Source organism: Staurois parvus, unplaced genomic scaffold (assembly GCF_062004578.1).
Source record: "Staurois parvus isolate SC_StPar_1 unplaced genomic scaffold, SC_StPar_1.0 ptg001147l, whole genome shotgun sequence".
In the NCBI taxonomy this organism is placed as follows: domain Eukaryota; kingdom Metazoa; phylum Chordata; class Amphibia; order Anura; family Ranidae; genus Staurois; species Staurois parvus.
This window is the reverse complement of record NW_028318943.1, coordinates 175,663-197,826: the sequence shown is the minus strand read 5'-3', so window position 1 is coordinate 197,826 and position 22,164 is coordinate 175,663. Positions and strand designations below refer to the sequence as shown.

General features: G+C 48.3%; 1 protein-coding gene across 1 annotated transcript in view; it reads right to left on the bottom strand.

Moving 5' to 3' along the window:
- Positions 1-5,256: 5,256 nt before the first annotated feature.
- The window catches only part of MARCHF4 (membrane associated ring-CH-type finger 4), a 135,780-nt gene continuing 118,872 nt past the window's right edge, over positions 5,257-22,164 (bottom strand). Inside the window, exon 4 of the mRNA XM_089659321.1 lies at positions 5,257-6,007. Coding sequence (XP_089515447.1) covers positions 5,643-6,007 — 365 coding nt within the window. The 3' untranslated portion in view covers positions 5,257-5,642. The remainder of the gene's footprint in view (positions 6,008-22,164) is intronic.

The following is a 22,164-nucleotide window of genomic DNA, read 5'->3' as shown; positions in this document are numbered from 1 at the left end:
CCGCTCTGAACGGCCTGTGCTGAGCTCTGTGCGGCATGGGCTCCACTCTTCTGGGCTTGCTTTGTTTGCAATGGCTGACTGCCTTTTGTTGCTACTCCAGAGCTGGTAGTGTGCTGGGTGATAGTGTCACTTTCCTGAGCCACATGGACTGTGTGATCACCACTCTGCACGGCATGGACTTTGCACTGTATGGCATGGGCTCTACTCTGCTGGACTTGCTTTTGTTGCAATGACTGACTGCCTTGATTTACAGTTCCAGAACTTGAAGCATGCCGGGTGACAACCTTACATTCCTGAGCTGCATGGACTGTATGGGTTCCGCTCTGCACGGCATGGGCCCCGCTCTGCTGAGCTTGTGGTGCCTGTAATGGCTGACCGCATGGAGTTAGACCTCCATGACTTGGACTGTGCAGGGTGACAACATTACATTGCTGTTTAAACAGAATTGACTGAGCTCTGATCTGGTCTTGCTGCCACTGTAATGGCCGACTGCCTTGAGTTGCACTTCCAGAGCTTGGAGTGCGCTGGGTGACAACATTACATTGCTGTTTAGGCTGAACTAGATGGGCCCCGCTCTGCACAGCATGGGCTCCGCTCTGCTGGGCTTTCAGTAATTGCAATGGCTGACTGCCTTGCATTGCTCCTCCAGAGCTTGGAGTGCTCTGGGTGACACCCTTACATGGCTGTTTTGACTGAACTGGATGGGCCCCGCTCTGCACGGCATGGGTTTTGCTCTGCTGGGCTTGCGGTGCCTGTAATGGTGGGCTGCCCGGAGTTGGACCTCCAAGGCTTGGACTAGGCTGGGTAACAACATCACATTGCTGGACAGACTGAACTTTCCTCTGCTTGGCTTGTTGTGCCTGTAATGGCGGACTGCCTTGGGTTGCTCCTCCAGAACTTGGAGTTTGCTTGGTGACAGCCTTACATTGCTGTTTAGACTGAACTAGATGGGCCCCGCTCTGCGTGGCTTGGGCCTGCTGTGGTTGCAATGGCTGACTGCCTTGAGCTGCTCCTCCAGAGCTTGGAGTTTGCTTGGTGACAACATTACATTGCTGTTTGGACTGAACTGACTGGGCCCTTCTCTGCTGGGCATGCTGTGGCTGCAATGGCGGACTGCCATGTGCTGCACTTCCAGAACTGACATTTTGCTGAGAGACATTCTCACACTGCTGGACTGACTTCATCTTCTCTGTATTACCAGAACTTCTCACACTGGACTTTCCATCACCAACATTCCCACATCTACTCACAGTCTCTGCCATTTGCTTTCCATTCACTGAACTCCGTCCTCCTGCTTCACCACCAACCACAGCTTCACCTCCATGAGCAGGCCGAGAAGCCTGGGACTCTCCTGGGAGGCGTCCCAGCCCAGGGCAGCCCAACCCTGGGCTTGTATCAGACATCAGAGGAGGTCAGCACCACACAGCCTGCAGCTGCTCCACAGGAAACCACACCCTCTGCACAGTCCCACTTCTCCTGTCCTGGATGCCGGGGGTGACATTCTCGGCCCTGGACACACCCACAATACTATTGGCACGCACTGACCATCTGATCTTTGCTTGGGGAACAGTGGGCTTGTAGTTTGCTTGGAATATGTATGTGATTTAGTAATGCTGATTCATGTGAAATATTAATTGTATTACAGATCCACATCACAGTGAGCCTAACACTGAAAATCAAAGAAATCCTAGTTCCCATGGGTGTTCCACGACACTAATAACAATGAGAAGAAAATTGAATCTTGGCAATTCCCGGTTGTTGGTAACCTGGATTGCTCTCTGTCTTTCCCATGCATTGTTTGATGTCATCAGTTTCCCTTCTTAGATTTAAAGGAAGCAATGTTCTACTAAACTGCATTCCTAGTCCCCTCCATTCAAATATCTGTTTCATGTTTTTTGTGCAATTGGTGAAGAAAAGAACTATATGCTCTTATAAGATCAGACCATGGGGCTGTGTAAGTTCTCCATCTATACCCTTCATAAGATCAGACCATGGGGCTGTGTAAGTTCTCCATCTATACCCTTCATAAGATCAGACCATGGGGCTGTGTATGTTCTCCATCTATACCCTTCATAAGATCAGACCATGGGGCTGTGTAAGTTCTCCATCTATACCCTTCATAAGATCAGACCATAGGGCCATGCATGTTCTCCATCTATACCCTTCATAAGATCAGACCATGGGGCCATGTATGTTCTCCATCTATACCCTTCATAAGGTCAGACCATGAGGCCGTGTATCTTCTCCATCTATACCCTTCATAAGATCAGACCATGGGGCTGTGTATGTTCTCCATCTATACCCTTCATAAGATCAGACCATAAGGCTGTGTATTTTATCCATCTATACCTTCACAAGATCAGACCATGGGGCTGTTTATGTTCTCCATCTATACCCTCCATAAGATCAGACCATGTGTCTGTGTAAGTTCTCTATCTATACCCTCCTTAAGATCAGACCATGGGGCCCTGCATGTTCTCCATCTATACCCTCCATAGGATCAGACCATGGGGCTGTGTACGTTCTCTATCTATACCCTCCATAAGATCAGACCATGTGGCTGTGTAAGTTCTCTATCTATACCCTCCTTAAGATCAGACCATGGGGCCGTGTATGTTCTCCATCTATACCCTCCATAGGATCAGACCATGGGGCCGTGCATGTTCTCCATCTATACCCTACATAAGATCAGACCATGGAGCTGTGTATGTTCTCCATCTATACCCCTCATAAGATCAGACCATGGGGCTGTGTATGTTCTCCATCTATACCCTCCATAAGATCAGACCATGGGGCCGTGTATGTTCTCATCTATACCCTTCATAAGGTCAGACCATGAGGCCGTGTTAGGTCTCCATCTATACACTTCATAAGAACAGACCATGTGGCTGTGTATGTTCTCCATCTATACCCTCCATAAGATCAGAACATAGGGCCGTGTATGTTCTCCATCTATACTCTCCATAGGATCAGACCATGGGGCCGTGCATGTTCTCCATCTATACCCTCCATAGGATCAGACCATGGGGCCGTGCATGTTCTCCAACTATACCCTCCATAGGATCAGACCATGGGGCACTGCATGTGCTCCATCTATACCCTCCATAGGATCAGACCATGGGGCCGTGTATGTTCTCCATCTATACCCTCCATAGGATCAGACCATGGGGCCGTGTATGTTCTCCATCTATACCCTCAATAAGATCAGACCATGGGGCCGTGTATGTTCTCTATCTATCTCTTCCATAATATTATACCACAGGGCCAGTTTACTCTGCTTCAGACTTTAGGGGGGCCAGACTGTGGCCAGTGGGAGTAGAAAATGTTCTGGCATCAGTGGAAGAAAACAATGTCCCATGTTTGGTATTAGGAAAATTATTAGTGCCCCATCATTTGGTGCCAGTGGGAAGAGCGGTGCCCCATTGTTGGTGTCAGTTGGAGGTATAGTGTCCCATCTTTGATATCAGTGGGAGTAATAGTGCCCCGTCTATGGTGGCATTAGAAGGAATAGTGCCCCATTGCTTGTGCCAGTGGGAGGAATAGTGCTCCATGGTTGGTGTCAGTGGGAGGAATAGTGCCTCATGGTTGGTGTCAGTGAAAGCAATAGTGCCCTATCATTGGTGTTAGTGGGAGGAATAGTGCCCCATCATAGAGCTCAGTTGAAAGAATAGTGGCCCATCATTGGTGTCAATATAAGGAATAGTGCCCCATCATTGGTGTCAGTAAGAGGAATAGTGCCCCCTCATTGGTGTCAGTGGAAGGAATAGTGCACCGTCATTGGGAGAAATAATGCCCCCATCATTGGTGTCAGTGGGAGGAATAGACCCCCATCATTGGTGTCAGTGGGAGGAATAGACCCACATTATTGGTGTCAGTAGGAGGAATAGTACCCCATCATTGGTATCAGTGGGAGGAATAGACCCCCATCATTGGTATCAGTGGGAGGAATAGACCCCCATCATTGGTGTCAGTGGGAGGAATAGACCCCCATCATTGGTGTCAGTGGGAGGAATAGACCCCCATCATTGGTGTCAGTGGGAGGAATAGTACCCCATCATTGGTATCAGTGGGAGGAATAATACCCCCATTGTTTGTCAGAGCAAAAATTATTGCCCCATTTCTGGTGTCAGTGGGAGGAATAGTGCTCTAAGATCTGGACAAAGGCAAACAAAGGGCCCCATTCGGGCTGCAGTTTGGAGACCATTCATCTATACTTTCCAAGAACTAATTTATATAATTGTAGAAAATCAGTGAAGACATGTTCCGGTGTTAACAGCAGTAGAGCTATTTGTATGCTTCTGGACTCCGACTTTGCATGATCTTCCTTGCCAAAGTTAGTGATTTTGCCGAATGAACATGTTCTCTTTATTTTGTCAAAGTGTTGATGTCCTCCTTTATACATCTTTTTCTTGCAGTAAAAGCCTTCAGTGTGGTTTCAATGTTTTGGCTCCATCCAAAGCTAATGAAAACTTTTTTGGCTTTAGATGCGCTTTAACAACACTGGTAGATATTACTATTCAGGGGCGGACTGACCATTTGGAAACTCGGGCACTGCCTGAGGGCCCGGGGTCAGTAGGGGGCCCCATGAGATGCCCCTGGTACCTTTTTCATAGGCTTTTTTGAGTTTGGGCAAGGACACAGGGACCCCATGATCCCCTATTGCCCGGGGGCCCCATGAGTTGTAAGTCCGCACGTTACTATTATTACCATGATTACCATTCCAGTTGTTACTTTGGGCGCCAAACACTGCGGATCTACAGGCTTCCCAGCCCTGCCAAACAGCGTCTGCTAACCATCAGGATTAATAAATCATTTACGGTTTTACTTATTATTTTGCTCCTTTTGTGCATATTTTTCTGGTTTAACCCTTTCCATGCCCTGTTCCTCGCTCCCAAGCAGTAGATAAAATCCCCAACCCCCTCTGTCATTACTAACTATACAAATTTTGTTTATTCAGTGCCTTTGTGAAACGGCGTAGAAAATTGACTGCGCTAGACCCCGGCAGTAATCTGTTACGCTAATAGTGATCGGGGTGAATAATTATCGCCCGGGGTCAATGAAGCTAAAGCATGTTAAAGGCAAGATGAAGCAACATGCGCCAAAGACTCTCCTAATGAATAGAGAGGGTAATGGAGATTGGCGCCTGCTCGGCATTAAAAGCGCGCCTTCTCTCTTTAGCCTTGACAGATTAGAAGACGGGTGAGATGAGGGGGAGGCGAGATGCCTATTGCTACATCAAAATAAAGACAGCCAGACTCAGAACCTCAAGTCTCTTTTTAATGAAAACACTTCATAAATTCCCCTTGTGCTTGTGTGGAACTGCTGAGCCTGCAAAACAGAAACCAACAACATGGCACGGCCGCCATTTTGATCTCCCTTCATTTTTGGAGGATTTGGTGACGGCGGGACCTTTGGGACTGGATGGGTACAATGGCCATGCTCGAGCTTCCCTACTCAGGATACAGTCAGTATTGCACTTATAAAAGAAAAAAAAAAAGGGACCAGGGACTGGACCGGACCAGCACATCACCTTCCTCAAGCTCTTTGTCGCCTTCCATCGTTGAGAAGGTCCAGCTGAGGCCTAGTGTGTTTGTTGTGAAAGAAAGGCACGCATTTTCCAGATAAGGCCTCCGGATTTAACCTCAGACTGTGGTGACTCTCATGACAAACTCTCTGTTACCGTTAGTTTGGCTTCTCTGTTCGTGCGGTCTAAGATGGCTGAGGATGTGGAATAGGGTGTACGCACAGTGATGGTCCGACAGGGTACCCGCATGGCCGTTACTATGGTTACCGCTGTCAACGGGGGTGGAGTTATTGGCTGTACCAGCTGGGGTGGTTGAGTGATTGGTTTGGGAAGAATTGCGTTGGCTGGGCCGTTGGCCCGTCCCCAGTTTCTGGTCCTCCAAGTCTTTCGATTTGTCATAATTGAGAACCTTCCACTGTTGGTTGACGGCCTGCCATCGTTTAAATATCCTATAAACAGAAGGTCCTTCGTGGATGATTAATCCTGCAAGCAAACACACACAAAGAAGGGCGATTAAAACACCGAGCGATAGAAAACGTTACAGCTAAATATAATCAGACTCGTTAATAATGACAAAGAGCAATTGCATTCAAGGCCAAATTATTTTACTAGAGACAAGCTAGAGCAAAAGGTAGACAGAAAAGGAAGTAACAAGCAAGTGTAGCACCCTCCTAGATGGATAATTCTACAACAAAAGGTAGGAAGAGACAAATCAGATGTTGAATATTTATGCATCCCTGGCCAATCACTGGGAAGAGTTTCCCAGATAGTAGCTGGGAGTGTGTATAAATACCGGGAATTGCCAAGAGACCTGGAACAGGGGTGTCTTGCCTTTGAGGAGGAGGTCACAGCCTAGGGAGGCTGTTTGCCCCTTAGGCAATCCTTCCATATGTCTGTGGTTCATCGAGGCTTCGGCTGGAGGTCTTAGTTTGCTAAAAGTTGCTGGAGCTGACTGAGGGTCTTTTCATCTGAGGGTCTAGTCTGGTGTCACTGGGTGAAAGTGTCTGGATGATATTGGAAGGAGGAAACCAATGATCTAAGGACAAGTGAGTACAGACTGGTGTGAGAGATTCTACAGACTGTGTGCTGTTGCCACCCCAGTGGTGCTATAGAGTCGGTTTTGTGTAAGGAGGACATTGTCAATGGTGTCCTGAAGGTCTATTGAATTCTTTGTGAAAGGACTCAGATCTGCTCAGATCTCTAGGAGGAGGATGTATATCCTTAAGTTGGCTCATAGTTCTAAAAAAGAAGTTTGGTGTCCCCAAGTTGCTACTGGAGGTTGCCCACAGTTACCCTACTCCCATCCAAGTCCAAGTTCTACAATAAAGCATCAGAAAAGCATACCCCTAGACCAGAGGTGGACTGACCATTTGGAAAGAGGAAATTCCAAAGAAAAAAAGAGTACCTATCATACTGGGTATTGTTATTGCTTCAAAGTAAGCACACTGATCGGGATGGCTGTGCTGTGCAGTGTGTCTGAGCTGACAGGGAGGAGGACTGTTAGAAGGGGCGGACTGACCATTTGGAAACTCGGGCACTGCACGAGGGCCCGGGGTCAGTAGGGGGCCCCATGAGATGCCCCTGGTACCTTTTTCATAGGCTTTTTGAGTTTGAGCAAGGACACAGGGGCCCCATGATCTCCTATTGCCCGGGGGCCCCATCAGTTGTCAGTCCGCCCCTGCCCTAGACTGTTCTTTTGCTGGGAGAGTGACTGTGACTGTATGCCTGGCTGTGGGGCAAAATATCTAAGAGACCATTAATGCTGCTGGCTCCTGCAGGGGCACCACTACACAAGGAAGGAAGGAACAAAGGAAGGAGGGAGAGAAAAAGGATGGAAGGAATGAATATGGAAGGGCTTGGGGGATGGGAGAAAGAAAGGAAAGTAAAGAGTAAACTGAAAAAAGTAATAGAAGAAAAGAGGAAATGAGGAAGGAAGGAACAAGAAATAAATGTGGGAACAAGGATTGTAGAAAAGAAGGAATGAGATGAGGAAATAAGTAAGAAAGGAGAGAGAGAACAAAAAAGGAATGAACAAGAAAGGGTTCAAGGAAGGCAAGGAAGAGTTTAAGAAAGGAAGCAAATGAAGGAGAAAGAAAGGGAACGAAGAAGGAAAGCAGGAGTGAAGACTGAAGAAACAAATAAAGAATGAAGTAGAAAGGGGTTGAGGTAGGCAACATAAGAAGAAGGGAAAGAGAGAATAAAGCAGGAGTAACGAAGGAAGGAAAAAACAAATGTGGAATAAATGAAAGAAGGAAAGGAGGGAGGGAATGAGGAAGGAAAGAATAAGCAAATGAGGGAAGGGGGGAGGGAACAAAAAAGGAATGAACAAAGAAAACACAAAGCAAGAAATGAGGAAGGGATGAAAGAGGAAAAGGATTAAGGAAGTATAGAGGGAAAGAAAGAGGGAAAGAAGCAAAAGAGAGAGGCATACAGGAAGAAGGAAAGATGGAAGAAAGAGATGAGGGAAAAAAAGGTTTTGAGAGGGGCAGAAAGAAACCAAAGGGGGAAAGGAAAAAGAAAGGGAAAGGAAGAGGAAGAGGAAGGGGTTGAGGAAACCAAGGAAGAAGGAGGGAAAAAGGGAAGAATGAGGGAACAACAAAGAAAGGAAATAGAAGAAATTAGAAACAAAGGGAACAATGAGGGAAAGGAGGGAATAGAGAAGGAAAGAAGTAAGGGAAAAAGGAAAAGAAGAGGATAACGAGTAAGGGAGAAAGGAAAGGGAGAAGAGAATGAGAAAGGAAAGGGAGAAGAGAATGAGAAAGGAAGAGGAGAATGAGAAAGGGAGAGGAGAATGAGAAAGGAAGAGGAGAATGAGAAAGGGAGAAAGGAAAGGAAGAGGAGAATGAGAAAGGGAGAAAGGAAAGGAAGAGGAGAATGAGAAAGGGAGAAAGGAAAGGAAGAGGCGAATGAGAAAGGGAGAAAGGAAAGGAAGAGGAGAATGAGAAAGGGAGAAAGGAAAGGAAGAGGAGAATGAGAAAGGGAGAAAGGAAAGGAAGAGGAGAATGAGAAAGGGAGAAAGGAAAGGAAGAGGAGAATGAGAAAGGGAGAAAGGAAAGGAAGAGGAGAATGAGAAAGGGAGAAAGGAAAGGAAGAGGAGAATGAGAAAGGGAGAAAGGAAAGGAAGAGGAGAATGAGAAAGGGAGAAAGGAAAGGAAGAGGAGAATGAGTAAGGGAGAAAGGAAAGGAAGAGGAGAATGAGTAAGGGAGAAAGGAAAGGAAGAGGAGAATGAGAAAGGAAGAGGAGAATGAGAAAGGGAGAAAGGAAAGGAAGAGGAGAATGAGAAAGGAAGATAGGAAAGGAAGAGGAGAATGAGAAAGGAAGATAGGAAAGGAAGAGGAGAATGAGAAAGGAAGAGGAGAATGAGAAAGGGAGAAAGGAAAGGAAGAGGAGAATGAGAAAGGAAGATAGGAAAGGAAGAGAATGAGAAAGGAAGAAAGGAAAGGATGAGGAGAATGAGAAAGGGAAAAAGGAAGAGGAGAATGAGAAATGGAGAAAGAGGAGGGAAAGAAGCAAAAGAGAGAGGCATACAGGAAGAAGGAAAGATGGAAGAAAGATGAGGGAAAAAAAGGTTTTGAGAGGGGCAGAAAGAAACCAAAGGGGGAAAGGAAAAAGAAAGGGAAAGGAGGAGGAAGAGGAAGGGGTTGAGGAAACCAAGGAAGAAGGAGGGAAAAAGGGAAGAATGAGGGAACAACAAAGAAAGGAAATAGAAGAAATTAGAAACAAAGGGAACAATGAGGGAAAGGAGGGAATAGAGAAGGAAAGAAGTAAGGGAAAAAGGAAAAGAGGATAATGAGAAATGGAGAAAGGAAAGGGAGAAGAGAATGAGAAAGGAAGAGAAGAATGAGTAAGGGAGAAAGGAAAGAAAGAGGAGAATGAGAAACGGAGAAAGGAAAGGAAGAGGAGAATGAGAAACGGAGAAAGGAAAGGAAGAGGAGAATGAGAAATGGAGAAAAGAAGAGGAGAATGAATAGGGGAGAAAGGAAAGGAAGAGGAGAATGAGAAATGGAGAAAGGGAAGGAAGAGGAGAATGAGAAGAGGAGAATGAGAAAGGAAGAGGAGAATGAAAAATGGAGAAAGGAAAGGAAGAGGAGAATGAGAAATGGAGAGAGGAAGAGGAGAATGAATAAGGGAGAAAGGGAAGGAAGAGGAGAATGAGAAATGGAGAAAGGAAAGGAAGAGGAGAATGAGAAATGGAGAAAGGAAGAGGAGAATGAGAAATGGAGAAAGGGAAGGAAGAGGAGAATGAGAAATGGAGAAAGGGAAGGAAGAGGAGAATGAGAAGAGGAGAATGAGAAAGGAAGAGGAGAATGAGAAAGGGAGAAAGGAAAGGAAGAGGAGAATGAGAAAGGGAGAAAGGAAATGAAGAGGAGAATGAGAAATAGAGAAAGGAAAGGAAGAGGAGAATGAGAAATGGAGAAAGGAAAGGAAGAGGAGAATGAGAAAGGGAGAAAAGAAGAGGAGAATGAGAAAGGGAGAAAAGAAGAGGAGAATGAATAGGGGAGAAAGGGAAGGAAGAGAAGAATGAGAAAGGGAAGGAAGAGGAGAATGAGAAAGGGAGAAAGGGAAGGAAGAGGAGAATGAGAAAGGGAGAAAGGGAAGGAAGAGGAGAATGAGAAAGGGAGAAAGGGAAGGAAGAGGAGAATGAGAAAGGGAGAAAGGGAAGGAAGAGGAGAATGAGAAAGGGAGAAAGGAAAGGAAGAGGAGAATGAGAAAGGGAGAAAGGAAAGGAAGAGGAGAATGAGAAAGGGAGAAAGGAAAGGAAGAGGAGAATGAGAAAGGGAGAAAGGAAAGGAAGAGGAGAATGAGAAAGGGAGAAAGGAAAGGAAGAGGAGAATGAGAAAGGGAGAAACGAAGAGGAGAATGAGAAAGGGAGAAAGGAAAGGAAGAGGAGAATGAGAAAGGGAGAAACGAAGAGGAGAATGAGAAAGAGAGAAAGGAAAGGAAGAGGACAATGCGTAAGGGAGTAAGGGAGAGAATGAGAAAGGGAAAAAGGAAGAGGAGAATGAGAAAGGAAGAAAGGAAAGGAAGAAGAGAATGAGTAAGGGAGAAAGGAAAGGAAGAGGAGAATGAGTAAGGGAGAAAGGAAAGGAAGAGGAGAATGAGTAAGGGAGAAAGGAAAGGAAGAGGAGAATGAATAAGGGAGAAAGGAAAGGAAGAGGAGAATGAGTAAGGGAGAAAGGAAAGGAAGAAGAGAATGAGTAAGGGAGTAAGGGAGAGGAGAATGAGAAAGGAAGAGAAGAATGAGAAAGGGAGAAAGGAAAGGAAGAGGAGAATGAGAAAGGAAGATAGGAAAGGAAGAGGAGAATGAGAAAGGGAGAAAGGAAAGGAAGAGAAGAATGAGAAAGGGAGAAAGGAAAGGAAGAGGAGAATGAGAAAGGAAGATAGGAAAGGAAGAGGAGAATGAGAAAGGAAGATAGGAAAGGAAGAGGAGAATGAGAAAGGGAGAAAGGAAGAGGAGAATGAGAAAGGAAGAAAGGAAAGTAAGAGGAGAATGAGAAATGGAGAAAGAAAAGGAAGAGCAGAATGAGAAAGGGAGAAAGGAAAGGAAGTGGGAATGAGAAATGGAGGAAAGGGAAAGAGTACTCCATCTTTCAGCTGCTAACAACTGCAGAGGGGGCTTTCACAAGAGGACTCCATACAATATGTTCATCCCACTGAGCTGCACAACCAGCAGATTCTACACATAGTATTCAATGTCAATTTAGTCTGAAAAGAAGAAACACTAAACAAATAGTAAGACAATTCTCAGCAAACCTCTTCACCATGCAGCAAATGAGTGCCCGGATCATGTGCACTGCAGATTTTCCTGTATAAAAGTTTCTGAAGCGAGAACTGTTGATCCTGCCCATAACAGTTCACTCTCCATTTTATTTTCTGCTCTTCCTTAGAAGCTCTGCTGCTCAGAGTCACATAATCATTTAAAACTGATTTTTATTGGAAAAATACAAATATAAACAGAAATTAGGACTGCTGCAAACATTTGGTGCACCTTCACACACTTTTATTCACAGGATTCGTTGATATGTTTTATGATAAGCTAAAAGAAAAAAAAAGAAAAAATTCTGTGTATACAAACATTGCAGAAGAGCATTACAAGCCGAATATGGAAAACAAAGGGAGCGGAGTGCCTGAATGGACTCAGTGGGATGAATGGACTGAGCCTTTTTGTATTCCTTCTCCTTTTCAGTGCTTAAAATTGGGTATTGATTTGCCGTGTGGAGATGAGGAAGGAGCAGAATGAGAGATGGAGGTGAAAAGCAGCTGCAAAAAATGATTTGAATGCAAGAGCCCTTACAATGAGGTATTGAGACAATGTTCTGCTCTAGAAAAACAGAAATTTAAAGGAACAATGTAAAAACCAAATTGTCAATAAAGTATCACATTGCATAGCAGGAGGAAGAGGCGGACTGTGACCACTGGCAGTAGAAAATGTCCCAGAGTCGGTGGAAGTAAAAAAATTACAGAGTTTCTCCATTGTTGTTATCAGTGGGAGGAATAGTGCCCTATCATTGGTGTCAGAGGAAGGAATAGTGCTCCATCATTGCTGTAACTGGAAGGAATAGTGCCCCATCATTGGTGTCAGAGGAAGGAATAGTTCTCCATCATTGGTGCCAGTGGAAGGAATAGTGCCCCATCATTGGTGCCAGTGGAAGGAATAGTGCCCCATCATTGGTGTCAGTGGATGGAATAGTGCCCCATCATTGGTATCAGTGGGAGGAATAGTGCTCCATCATTGCTGTAACTGAAAGGAATAGTGCTCCATCACTGTGTCAGTGAAAGGAATAGTGCCCCATTATTGGTGTCATTGGAAGGAATAGTGCTCCATCATTGGTGTCAGTGGGAGGAATAGTGCCCCATCATTGGTGACATTGGAAGGAATAGTGCCCCATCATTGGTGACATTGGAGGGAATAGTGCTCCGCTCCATCATTGGTGTCCGCTGAAGGAATAGTGCCCCATTATTGGTGTCATTAGAAGGAATAGTGCTCCGTCATTGGTGTCAATGGGAGGAATGTTGCTCCATCATTGGTGACATTGGAAGGAATAGTTCTCCATCATTGGTGTCAGTGGAAGGAATAGTGCTCCATCATTGGTGTCAGTGGAAGGAATAGTGCCCCATCATTGGTGTCAGTGGAAGGAATAGTGCCCCATCATCGGTGTCATTGGAAAGAGAAGGAATAATGCCCCATCTTTGGTGTCTGTGGAAGGAATTATGTCCTATCACTGAAGTCGGAGGGAAAAATTGTACCCCATTGTTGGTATCAGTGGGGATAATAGTGCTTCGTCATTGGTGTCAGTGGGAGGAGTAGGGTTCTATCATTTATATCAGTGGAAGGATCAATGCCCAATTGTTGGTGTCAGTGGAAGGAAAAATTTTCTATTGTTTATATTAGTGGCCCATTGTTGGTGTCATTGGCAGGAATAGTGCTCCAGCATTGCTGTCAGTGGGAGGAATTATGCCCCATCCTTAAACAGAGGGAGTGGGAGGAATTATATTTCACTGTGAGAAGGTATAATGCCTCATCATTGGTGTCAGTAAGAGATATAGAGCTTTGTATTAGTGGGAGGAATAGTCCTCAAGGACTAGATAAATGGAAGCAAAGGTTCACATCCAGCCCATGGGTCACAGTTTGGAGACCACTGTCCTAGACTAGACCACAAAACATCCCCAATAAATGTAGTGTTCACACTATCTGGACCACGGACGCATCCTCCTGCCTCCTGTGCATTGCCATGATGAGTTGTCTCACTGGCCAGCAGTGAAGATTAGTAAGTGACCAGAGCCCATGGTCCCATCGTCTGGCTGGCATATGCAACCATGAAGGATCATGAAGAACGCAACACCAGTAGGTACTGGAACAGGCCTGGTATGCAACATGAATGGCCGGTATTATTTCCCTAATATAAAGTGTACCGGCCACCTACAGTAGCAGCCATTGTGACCTGTAAACCAGGGTGGCTTTAGGATGTTCAGTAAATAGGTCTAGAAAATAGACAGCAAGTTGGGTAGTTCCAATTCTTCAATACCATTCTTCAAAACCTAAAAGTAGATCTAAATCCAATCAGTAAAGTCCTACACAAGCCTTTTAGTTTTTTTTAATCTCCTGCTTCCTTAAAAATAATAAAATACATAAAACAACATAATACTTTTTGATCTTGGTGTCATGGTGTCATGGTGTCATGGTGGCTTTTGTTCCTTTATTACTATACAATAGATCATATGTGGTATCATCCAATGTACCATTCTCCCACGGCGGGAAAAACACTTCTTACATATAACTCAGCTCAACTTACCGACCAGCCTGCAACCAACCGAATTGTCCTGTCCAGGTACTCCCCCCCCTTCCGAGTCACTCCTTAACTTCACCCCCTACCCACCTCTGAGCACTGCACCTTGGTCCCACCCCTTACCCACCTACCAGTACCTCCCCAGGTATTATTTTTGGTGCCAAGTGATTTGTATGGAATTTGTCAATGATACCAATAAAAGCAGTAAAATAGATCCCCTGCAGCCAGCAACAATAGATCTTCCAAGCAGCAATAGACCCCATCAGTAGCAATCGACCAGCCCAGGAATAATACGCCTCCAAGAAACAATAGGCCCTCCCATCAACAATAGATCCTTCTGGCAACAATAGACCCCCCACAAAATAAACAAAAATGAAACAAAATACCACCACAGCAGCGAAAGATCTTCCATCAATACAACTTCTAGCAGCCAGCAGCAATAGGTTCTCCCCTCAACAGTAGATCCCTCCCAGCAACAACTGCCCCCACCCTGTCAAGGTCCTACCTTTTCCCTGAGGTTATGTTACTCCATGTGCTGGCGTCCATCTTGGATTCTGCTGTGCATGATGGGAATCCTTTTATGCCTTCAGGTCTCTGTGGTCCATCCCCCAGAGGGGTGTGGCTGATGACATATAAGCCTGTGGCCCGCACATGCTCTTTGCACTTGTGTCTTGTGTCTTTGTGTTGCTATTACTCTGTTCTGACTCTCGTGACTCTCCTGGTATCTGATTCGGCTTGTGACTTGACTATTCTTTGTATTCTCCCTTGATCTGACCCTCTGTTGCTGAACCCGGCTCGTGACCTGTGATTCTCGTCTGCTGTCCTGTACTGTTTTGTCCTGTTGTTGTTGACCCGGCTTGTCTGACTACTCTTTTGTCTCTTCCACCAGCTACACGCCATTGGCGGCGGCCATTACCGCAGCTGAGGTGTCTCGGGGGCCGCGACCTGGTTCCTGGCTGCGTCAAGTCCATCCCCACCATCAGGGGACCTGGTGAAGGGCAGCCTGGGACTTAGACTCCGCGCCCTGAGGGACTTCGGTCTGTGGGTAGTGGTTGTCGTCAGCCAGTGCGTTACATTGTTAGGTCTGCCTGTCCGTTCCTCGGCCCCTGCCCTGACACACCCCCAGCAAAATAAAACTGCCCACCAATAATTCACCATACCCCCAGCAACAATAGATACCCCAGTAACTAGCATCATTAGACCCTCCTTGCCATACATACATTCAGTCAGTTGTGTATTTAGGTTTCGTGCTGCCCTAGGCGACACAAAAATTGGCTCCCCCCATTGACCAACAACACCCCAGTCCCCCCCCCCCCACCAGAAAGAGCCTTCCATTACCACTGCCGACCATAGACCGGCAACCCCCACCGCCACCCGGACAAGAGATAAGACACTCACCTTCATAGCTCCAGACATCCCCAGGAACAAGAGTGAGGATCTGCATACACCGCCAAGCAGCCCGCAGACTCTCTCTCAGATCCCAGCTGGTCCCTGTGCTGTTTGTATCCCTTCTTCCTTTCCTTCTTTTGGTGGACAGCGATGCCCCCCTGAAAAATGCTGCTGCCCCCCTGAAAAATGCCGCCCTAGGCAAATGCCTTGTTTGCCTTGTGGTAAATACACCCCTTCATTCAGTGCTGGAGGTCCCGGAACAGGGTCCCCCCTTGTTCCCACTGAAAAAAAGCCCTGGTCCTGTCTAACAGTTTGTATTAAAAACATGGGTTTCATCTGCAAATATTTGTAAATACAATGTAAGCTGCAGAGCCTCTTCACGGCACCCCAATATTCTGCAGTTCCTAACTCTATGAATTTTGAGAGCCCCCATAGTAGAGGCACATGTATCATAATGGGTAGACTGGGGGCAGGAGAGCCTGAGGGAGCCCACCCCCTCTTTAAAGTCACAGGGGCGCACTGCTCTGTGAAGGCCAGTTATAGATTGGGGCAGTGGCCATTTGTTTGTATTGTTGATCTATTGGTGAGGGAACACCCTGGACACCTCGGCTACCACTGTTCTATATGCTGGGTGTCCAGTGCACCCCTGAGCCTTTAAACAGGGGGTGGGCTCCCTCGGGCTCACCTGCCCCCAGTCTATCCATGCCATGAAGGGGCTCTGCAGCTTACACATGTATTTGTAAATGTGTGCTAAAGAGACCCCTTGTTTGTAACTCAGTCTGTTAGACAGGACAATCCGGTTGGTTGCAGGCTGGTCGGTAACTAAGCTGGGAATTTTTCTCTTTTATTTTTTGACATGCGTGGCCCTTCCATGTGTTCCTTGCTGTGAAGGCCAGTTATAGACTGGGGCAGTGGCCATTAGTCTGTATTGCCATATAACTCCTATCTGTGTAATGACAGGCCCATGGTTTGCACCCATTGCAGCACCGCGGGGAAAGGTTCCACAATGGCACCAAGGTACTATATTTAAAATAATCGAAATATGTAAAATCTAACTAAAAGTACCCTTTACCTTATCTATCCATATAGAACTCTGCCCCACTTTTATGTAATTGTCTGTGTTCTACTGAACTGCAGGAGTGTCAGGACAAGAACGCTGGAATGGGCAGGCAGGCCTATGGTACGGTCACGCTGCGACTGACGACAGCCACTACCCACAGACCAGAGTCCCTCAGGGAGCGGAGTCTAAGCCCCAGGCTGCCCTTCACCAGGGCCCCTGATGGTGGGGATGGACTTGACGCAGCCTGAGACCAGGTCGCGGCCCCCGAGTGACCCCAGCTGCGATAACGACTGCCGCCAATGGCGTACAGCTGGTGGGAGCTAGATGGGGACACGAGTAGAGTAATCAGACAAGCCGGGTCAATAACAACGGAGCAGACGGTACTAGACGGTAGGCAAAGAATACTCAGGTCACGGGCCGGGTTCAGCAACGGAAGGTCAGGTAAAGGGTTAACGCAGAGAGTAGTCTTGTCCAAGCCGAGTCGGTTACCAGGAGAGCAATGGGAACACCACAAGAGCTTGCAACAGGGCAACATACAGGACACAAGTGCAGAGCACACTTGCAGACAGCAGGTTTAAATGTGCTCAACCACACCCTTCTGAGGAGGAGCCGCAGAAGCCTGAAGGCATAAAGGTTCCCACCATGCTTTGCAGAAAACCAAGATGGATGCCAGCTCATGGAGATGCACAAGCTCTGAAGAAAGGTAGGACCTTGACAGTACCTCCTCCTCAAGGGCCCCTCCCCCTCCGTGGCTCAACAAAAGGTTTCTGAGGAAATCGGGCGTGAAAAGCGCGGAGGAGGGCAGGAGCATGAACATCCGCGGAAGGAACCCAGGAACGTTCCTCGGGACCATAACCACACTAATGGACCAAAAACTGTACCCGACCGCGGACCAACGGAGAATCCAAGATGCGGCTCACCTCATACTCCTCATGGCCGTCGACCCTGATAGGACGAGGCCGAGAGGCAGTAAAGCGATTACAGATCAGAGGTTTCAACAGGGATACGTGGAAGACATTGGAGATGTGCATCCCAGGAGGAAGAGCAAGGGCATAGGCAACCGGGTTCACCCTGCGAAGAATGCGGAAAGGACCAACAAAATGGGGGGCCAGCTTTGGTGCGGGCACCCGAAGCTTGAGGTTGCGAGTGGACAACCCCACCCGATCTCCGACCTGGTATGAGGGAGCGGGCAACCGTCTACGATCAGCCTGGAGCTTCTGGCGCTGTGCTGAGTCCTTCAAGGACCTCTGAATCTGCCCCCATGAGGAGAGCAGAGCAGCCAGGTGGTTATCCACAGCCGGAATGTCCTGTGGAGAGAACAACTCAGGCAATACAGCGGGTTGGAACCCATAGTTGGCCATGAAGGGGGACATCCCAGAGGAGGAGTTGACAGCCGAGTTCCTCGCAAACTCTGCCCATGGCAGGAGATCGACGCAGTTGTCCTGATGATCCGATATATAGCAACAAAGGAATTGTTCCAGGGCCTGGTTGGAACGCTCCGCAGCCCCATTGGACTGAGGGTGGTAGGCCGAAGAGAAGGAAAGCTCGATACCCAACTGGGAGCAGAAGGCGCGCCAGAACCTGGACACAAACTGGCTCCCACGGTCCGAGACAATCACCTTGGGCAATCCGTGCAAGCGAAAGATCTCCTTGGCGAAAACCGTAGCCAGTTCTTGTGCAGTCGGCAATTTCTTGAACGGAACGCAATGGCACATCTTAGAAAAACTATCAATCACCATAAGAATGACCGTATGACCTTGAGACGCTGGAAGATCCACAATAAAATCCATGCCCAGGTGTGACCAGGGACGCTCCCCATTGGGAATGTGTTGCAGAAGGCCCAATGGAAGGTGCCGAGGAGATTTATTCTGGGCACAGACCGAACAAGCTGCTACATATGAGGCTATGTCAGAACGGAGAGATGGCCACCAGAATAACCGAGAAACGACCCAGGACAATTGGTTCCTACCAGGATGACCGGCAGTCTTGGAATTATGGTAGGTACGTAGCAAGCGGGTACGCAATCCCTCAGGTACAAAACATCTTCCAGCCGGTCTCTCAGGGGGAGCGTTAGTTTGAGCCGCCAAAATCTGCTCCCCAAGGGGAGAAGTCAGGTTGGTACGAATGGCAGCCAGGATCTGGTTTGGAGGAATGACCGAGGTCGGCTCAGTGTCCTCCCTGGACAGCTCAGAGTATTGCCGCGACAAGGCATCAGCCCTGACATTCTTGGAACCAGGCAAGTAAGAGACCACATAGTTAAAACGTGACAAAAACAGAGCCCACCTGGCCTGACGGGGTGTCAACCTCTTAGCCTCCGAGAGATATGTGAGGTTCTTGTGGTCAGTGAGAACTAGGACCGGGACCACAGAACCCTCAAGCAGGTGCCTCCATTCCTTGAGAGCCAGAATAATGGCGAACAACTCCCTGTCTCCAATCTGGTAGTTGCACTCTGCAGAGGAAAGCTTCTTGGAGTAGAACCCACAAGGAAGTAGGGGTCCCTCGGGTGACCGACGCTGGGACAAGAGGGCGCCTACTCCTGTCTCAGATGCATCAACCTCGAGAACAAAAGGCAACCCAGGATTGGGATGAGACAGAATTGGGGCCGAAGTGAAGGCGGCTTTCAGAGCCTTGAAAGCTGAGATGGCCTCGGGTGACCACTCGTGAGGGTTACTGCCCTTCTTGGTCAGATCTGAGAGAGGCTTGGACAGTGTGGAAAAGTTCCTGATAAACTTCCGATAATAGTTGGCAAATCCTAAAAAGCGCTGAATGGACCGAAGACCACTGGGACGAGGCCACTGCAGAACCGCTGAAACCTTCTCAGGGTCCATAGAAAAACCCACCGGGGAAATGATGTAGCCCAAAAAGGCAACCTGGGATTGGTGAAATTCACACTTCTCGAGCTTACAGAAAAGCTTGTTTTCACGTAACCGTTGCAGCACCCGCTTAACATCCTGGATATGAGTCTCCATAGACGCAGAGTAAACCAGGATGTCGTTCAAGTAAACCACCACGCACTGCTGCAACAAGTCACGTAAGACATTGTTAATAAACTCCTGAAAGACCACGGGTGCGTTACACAACCCGAAGGGCATAACCAGGTATTCATAGTGGCCGGTTCTGGTGTTGAACGCGGTCTTCCACTCATCGCCCTCCTTGATCCGTACAAGGTTGTAGGCAGCCCTAAGGTCGAGTTTAGTAAAGACCGTTGCTCCCTTGAGGCGGTCAAACAACTCGGTGATCAATGGAATAGGATAAGCATTTTTAATCGTGATCCGATTGAGACCCCTAAAATCAATGCAGGGTCTCAGCTCACCTCCCTTCTTTTTCACGAAAAAAAACCCAGCTCCTGCTGGAGACGTAGACTTGCGAATGTGCCCCCGGGAAAGCGCATCCGCAACGTATTCCTCCATGGCCTGATTCTCTGCCACCGAAAGAGGATACACCCTGCCACGCGGAGGAGTAGCACCAGTTTGTAAGGTTATGGCACAATCGTATGGACGATGAGGAGGCAGAGCACCGGCGCGCACCTTGTCAAACACGTCCAGGTACTCCCCATATTCAGTGGGCAGCACAGAGTCCGAGGAGGTGCACAGCACCTTAACCGGACCACGGATGCAACCAGCCCCACACCGTGGTGACCATGAGAGAATCTCGGCCGATCGCCAATCAAAGGTCGGATTGTGCCTCTGAAGCCAGGGATAGCCCAAAACCACGGAGTAGTGCGGGGAAGAAATTACCTGGAAACAGGCCATTTCCCTGTGAACAGCCCCAATAGCTACCTCCACCGGCAGGGTCTCGTGGGTAACCTGCGATGGCTGCAAGGGCCTGCCATCTATCGCCTCGAGAACCAATGGAGTCGCTCGAGCCTGCAGAGGAATGGAGTACTGGGCCGCAAACGAACTGTCCATAAACAAACCGCCAGCCCCAGAGTCTACCAGCGCCTGGGCCGTCACCGAGCCTCCTGCCCAAGAGAGGACAACGGTGATAAGCGGTTTATCTTTACGGGAAACCGGGGACGAGGAAACTCCACCCAAGATCTGCCCCCGACAGGATCTCAGGTGCGGGCGTTTCCCGGACGGACCGGACAGGACTGCCGAAAATGCCCCCCGAGTCCATAGTACAGGCAGCGACCCTCCCGACGCCGAGAGGCCCGCTCCCCCTCGGAAAGGCGAGCAAACCCCAGCTGCATGGGCTCACTACCAGACAAACCATCCCCAGGAGGCGTGGGAGGAGAGGGAGGCACGGGTGGGACAGAAAACGTAGGCGCCAAACGGTTAGGAGGCCTCCGCAGCCGCTCCTTAAATGAAGGCCTCTCTCTGAGCCTGGTGTCAATCAAGATTAGGAAGGAGATGAGTGCCTCTAACTCCACAGGCAGTTATTTGGCTGCGATCTCGTCCTTCAACGCATCAGAGAGACCATGAGAGAAAGCAGCCACTAGAGCCTCATTGTTCCAACCCACCTCTGCCGCCAAAGTACGAAATTCGATGGCGTACTCGGCAACGGTTCGTGAACCCTGATGCATGGACATGAGCAATTTGGCAGCAGAAGCGGAGCGAGCGGGTACGTCGAATACCGTACGGAAGGAGGCAACGAAACGGGTAAACACGTGAATCACCGGGTCATTCCTCTCCCATAAGGGATTAGCCCAGGCCAAGGCCCTATCAGAGAGTAGCGAGATTAGGAAGCCCACCTTTGCCCTCTCAGTAGGGAAAGCGTGAGGTATTAATTCAAAGTAAATCCCCACTTGGTTAAGGAAACCACGACACTGACTCGGTTCCCCCCCAAAGCGCTGAGGAAGAGGGGCAGAACCAGTCATACCTCTGGGTACCGCGGGTTCCGCAACAGATGCGGAGGTAGGTGCAACAACCGGAGCAACAGTGGGAGAGTCCACCGGAGTAACAACTGACCTAATAGCCCCAGGGGTAAGGTGCGCTGTGCGTGCAAGCAGAGCCTGCAACGCCTGAGCGAACTGATCCAACAAGTGATCCTGTTGGTCTAGTCTGGCGAGTAACATAGGGATCGAAGGTGTACCTGCACCGTCAGGATTCATGGCACTTGTGTAATGTCAGGGCAGGAACGCTGGAATGGGCAGGCAGGCCTATGGTACGGTCACGCTGCGACTGACGACAGCCACTACCCACAGACCAGAGTCCCTCAGGGAGCGGAGTCTAAGCCCCAGGCTGCCCTTCACCAGGGCCCCTGATGGTGGGGATGGACTTGACGCAGCCTGAGACCAGGTCGCGGCCCCCGAGTGACCCCAGCTGCGATAACGACTGCCGCCAATGGCGTACAGTCGGTGGGAGCTAGATGGGAACACGAGTAGAGTAGTCAGACAAGCCGGGTCAATAACAACGGAGCAGACGGTACTAGACGGTAGGCAAAGAATACTCAGGTCACGGGCCGGGTTCAGCAACGGGAGGTCAGGTAAAGGGTTAACGCAGAGAGTAGTCTTGTCCAAGCCGAGTCGGTTACCAGGAGAGCAATGGGAACAACACAAGAGCTTGCAACAGGGCAACATACAGGACACAAGTGCAGAGCACACTTGCAGACAGCAGGTTTAAATGTGCTCAACCACACCCTTCTGAGGAGGAGCCACAGAAGCCTGAAGGCATAAAGGTTCCCACCATGCTTTGCAGAAAACCAAGATGGATGCCAGCTCATGGAGATGCACAAGCTCTGAAGAAAGATAGGACCTTGACAAGGTTATTATTGTTCTTCTCTAGTAGGGGTTTTGGGGCCACTACAAATGGTTTACTGTGTGATTTGGTTTCTACCTCTGTTCTCTGCTCCTGTTTGGTGCTAGTTAGTTCAGTCCTAGCCAGACCCTCCCTGTTTTTGCCATGTCACCTCAGTCTGTGTTATTACTTTGCAGAGACAGGGCTTAGGTAAGACATTGCCTTAT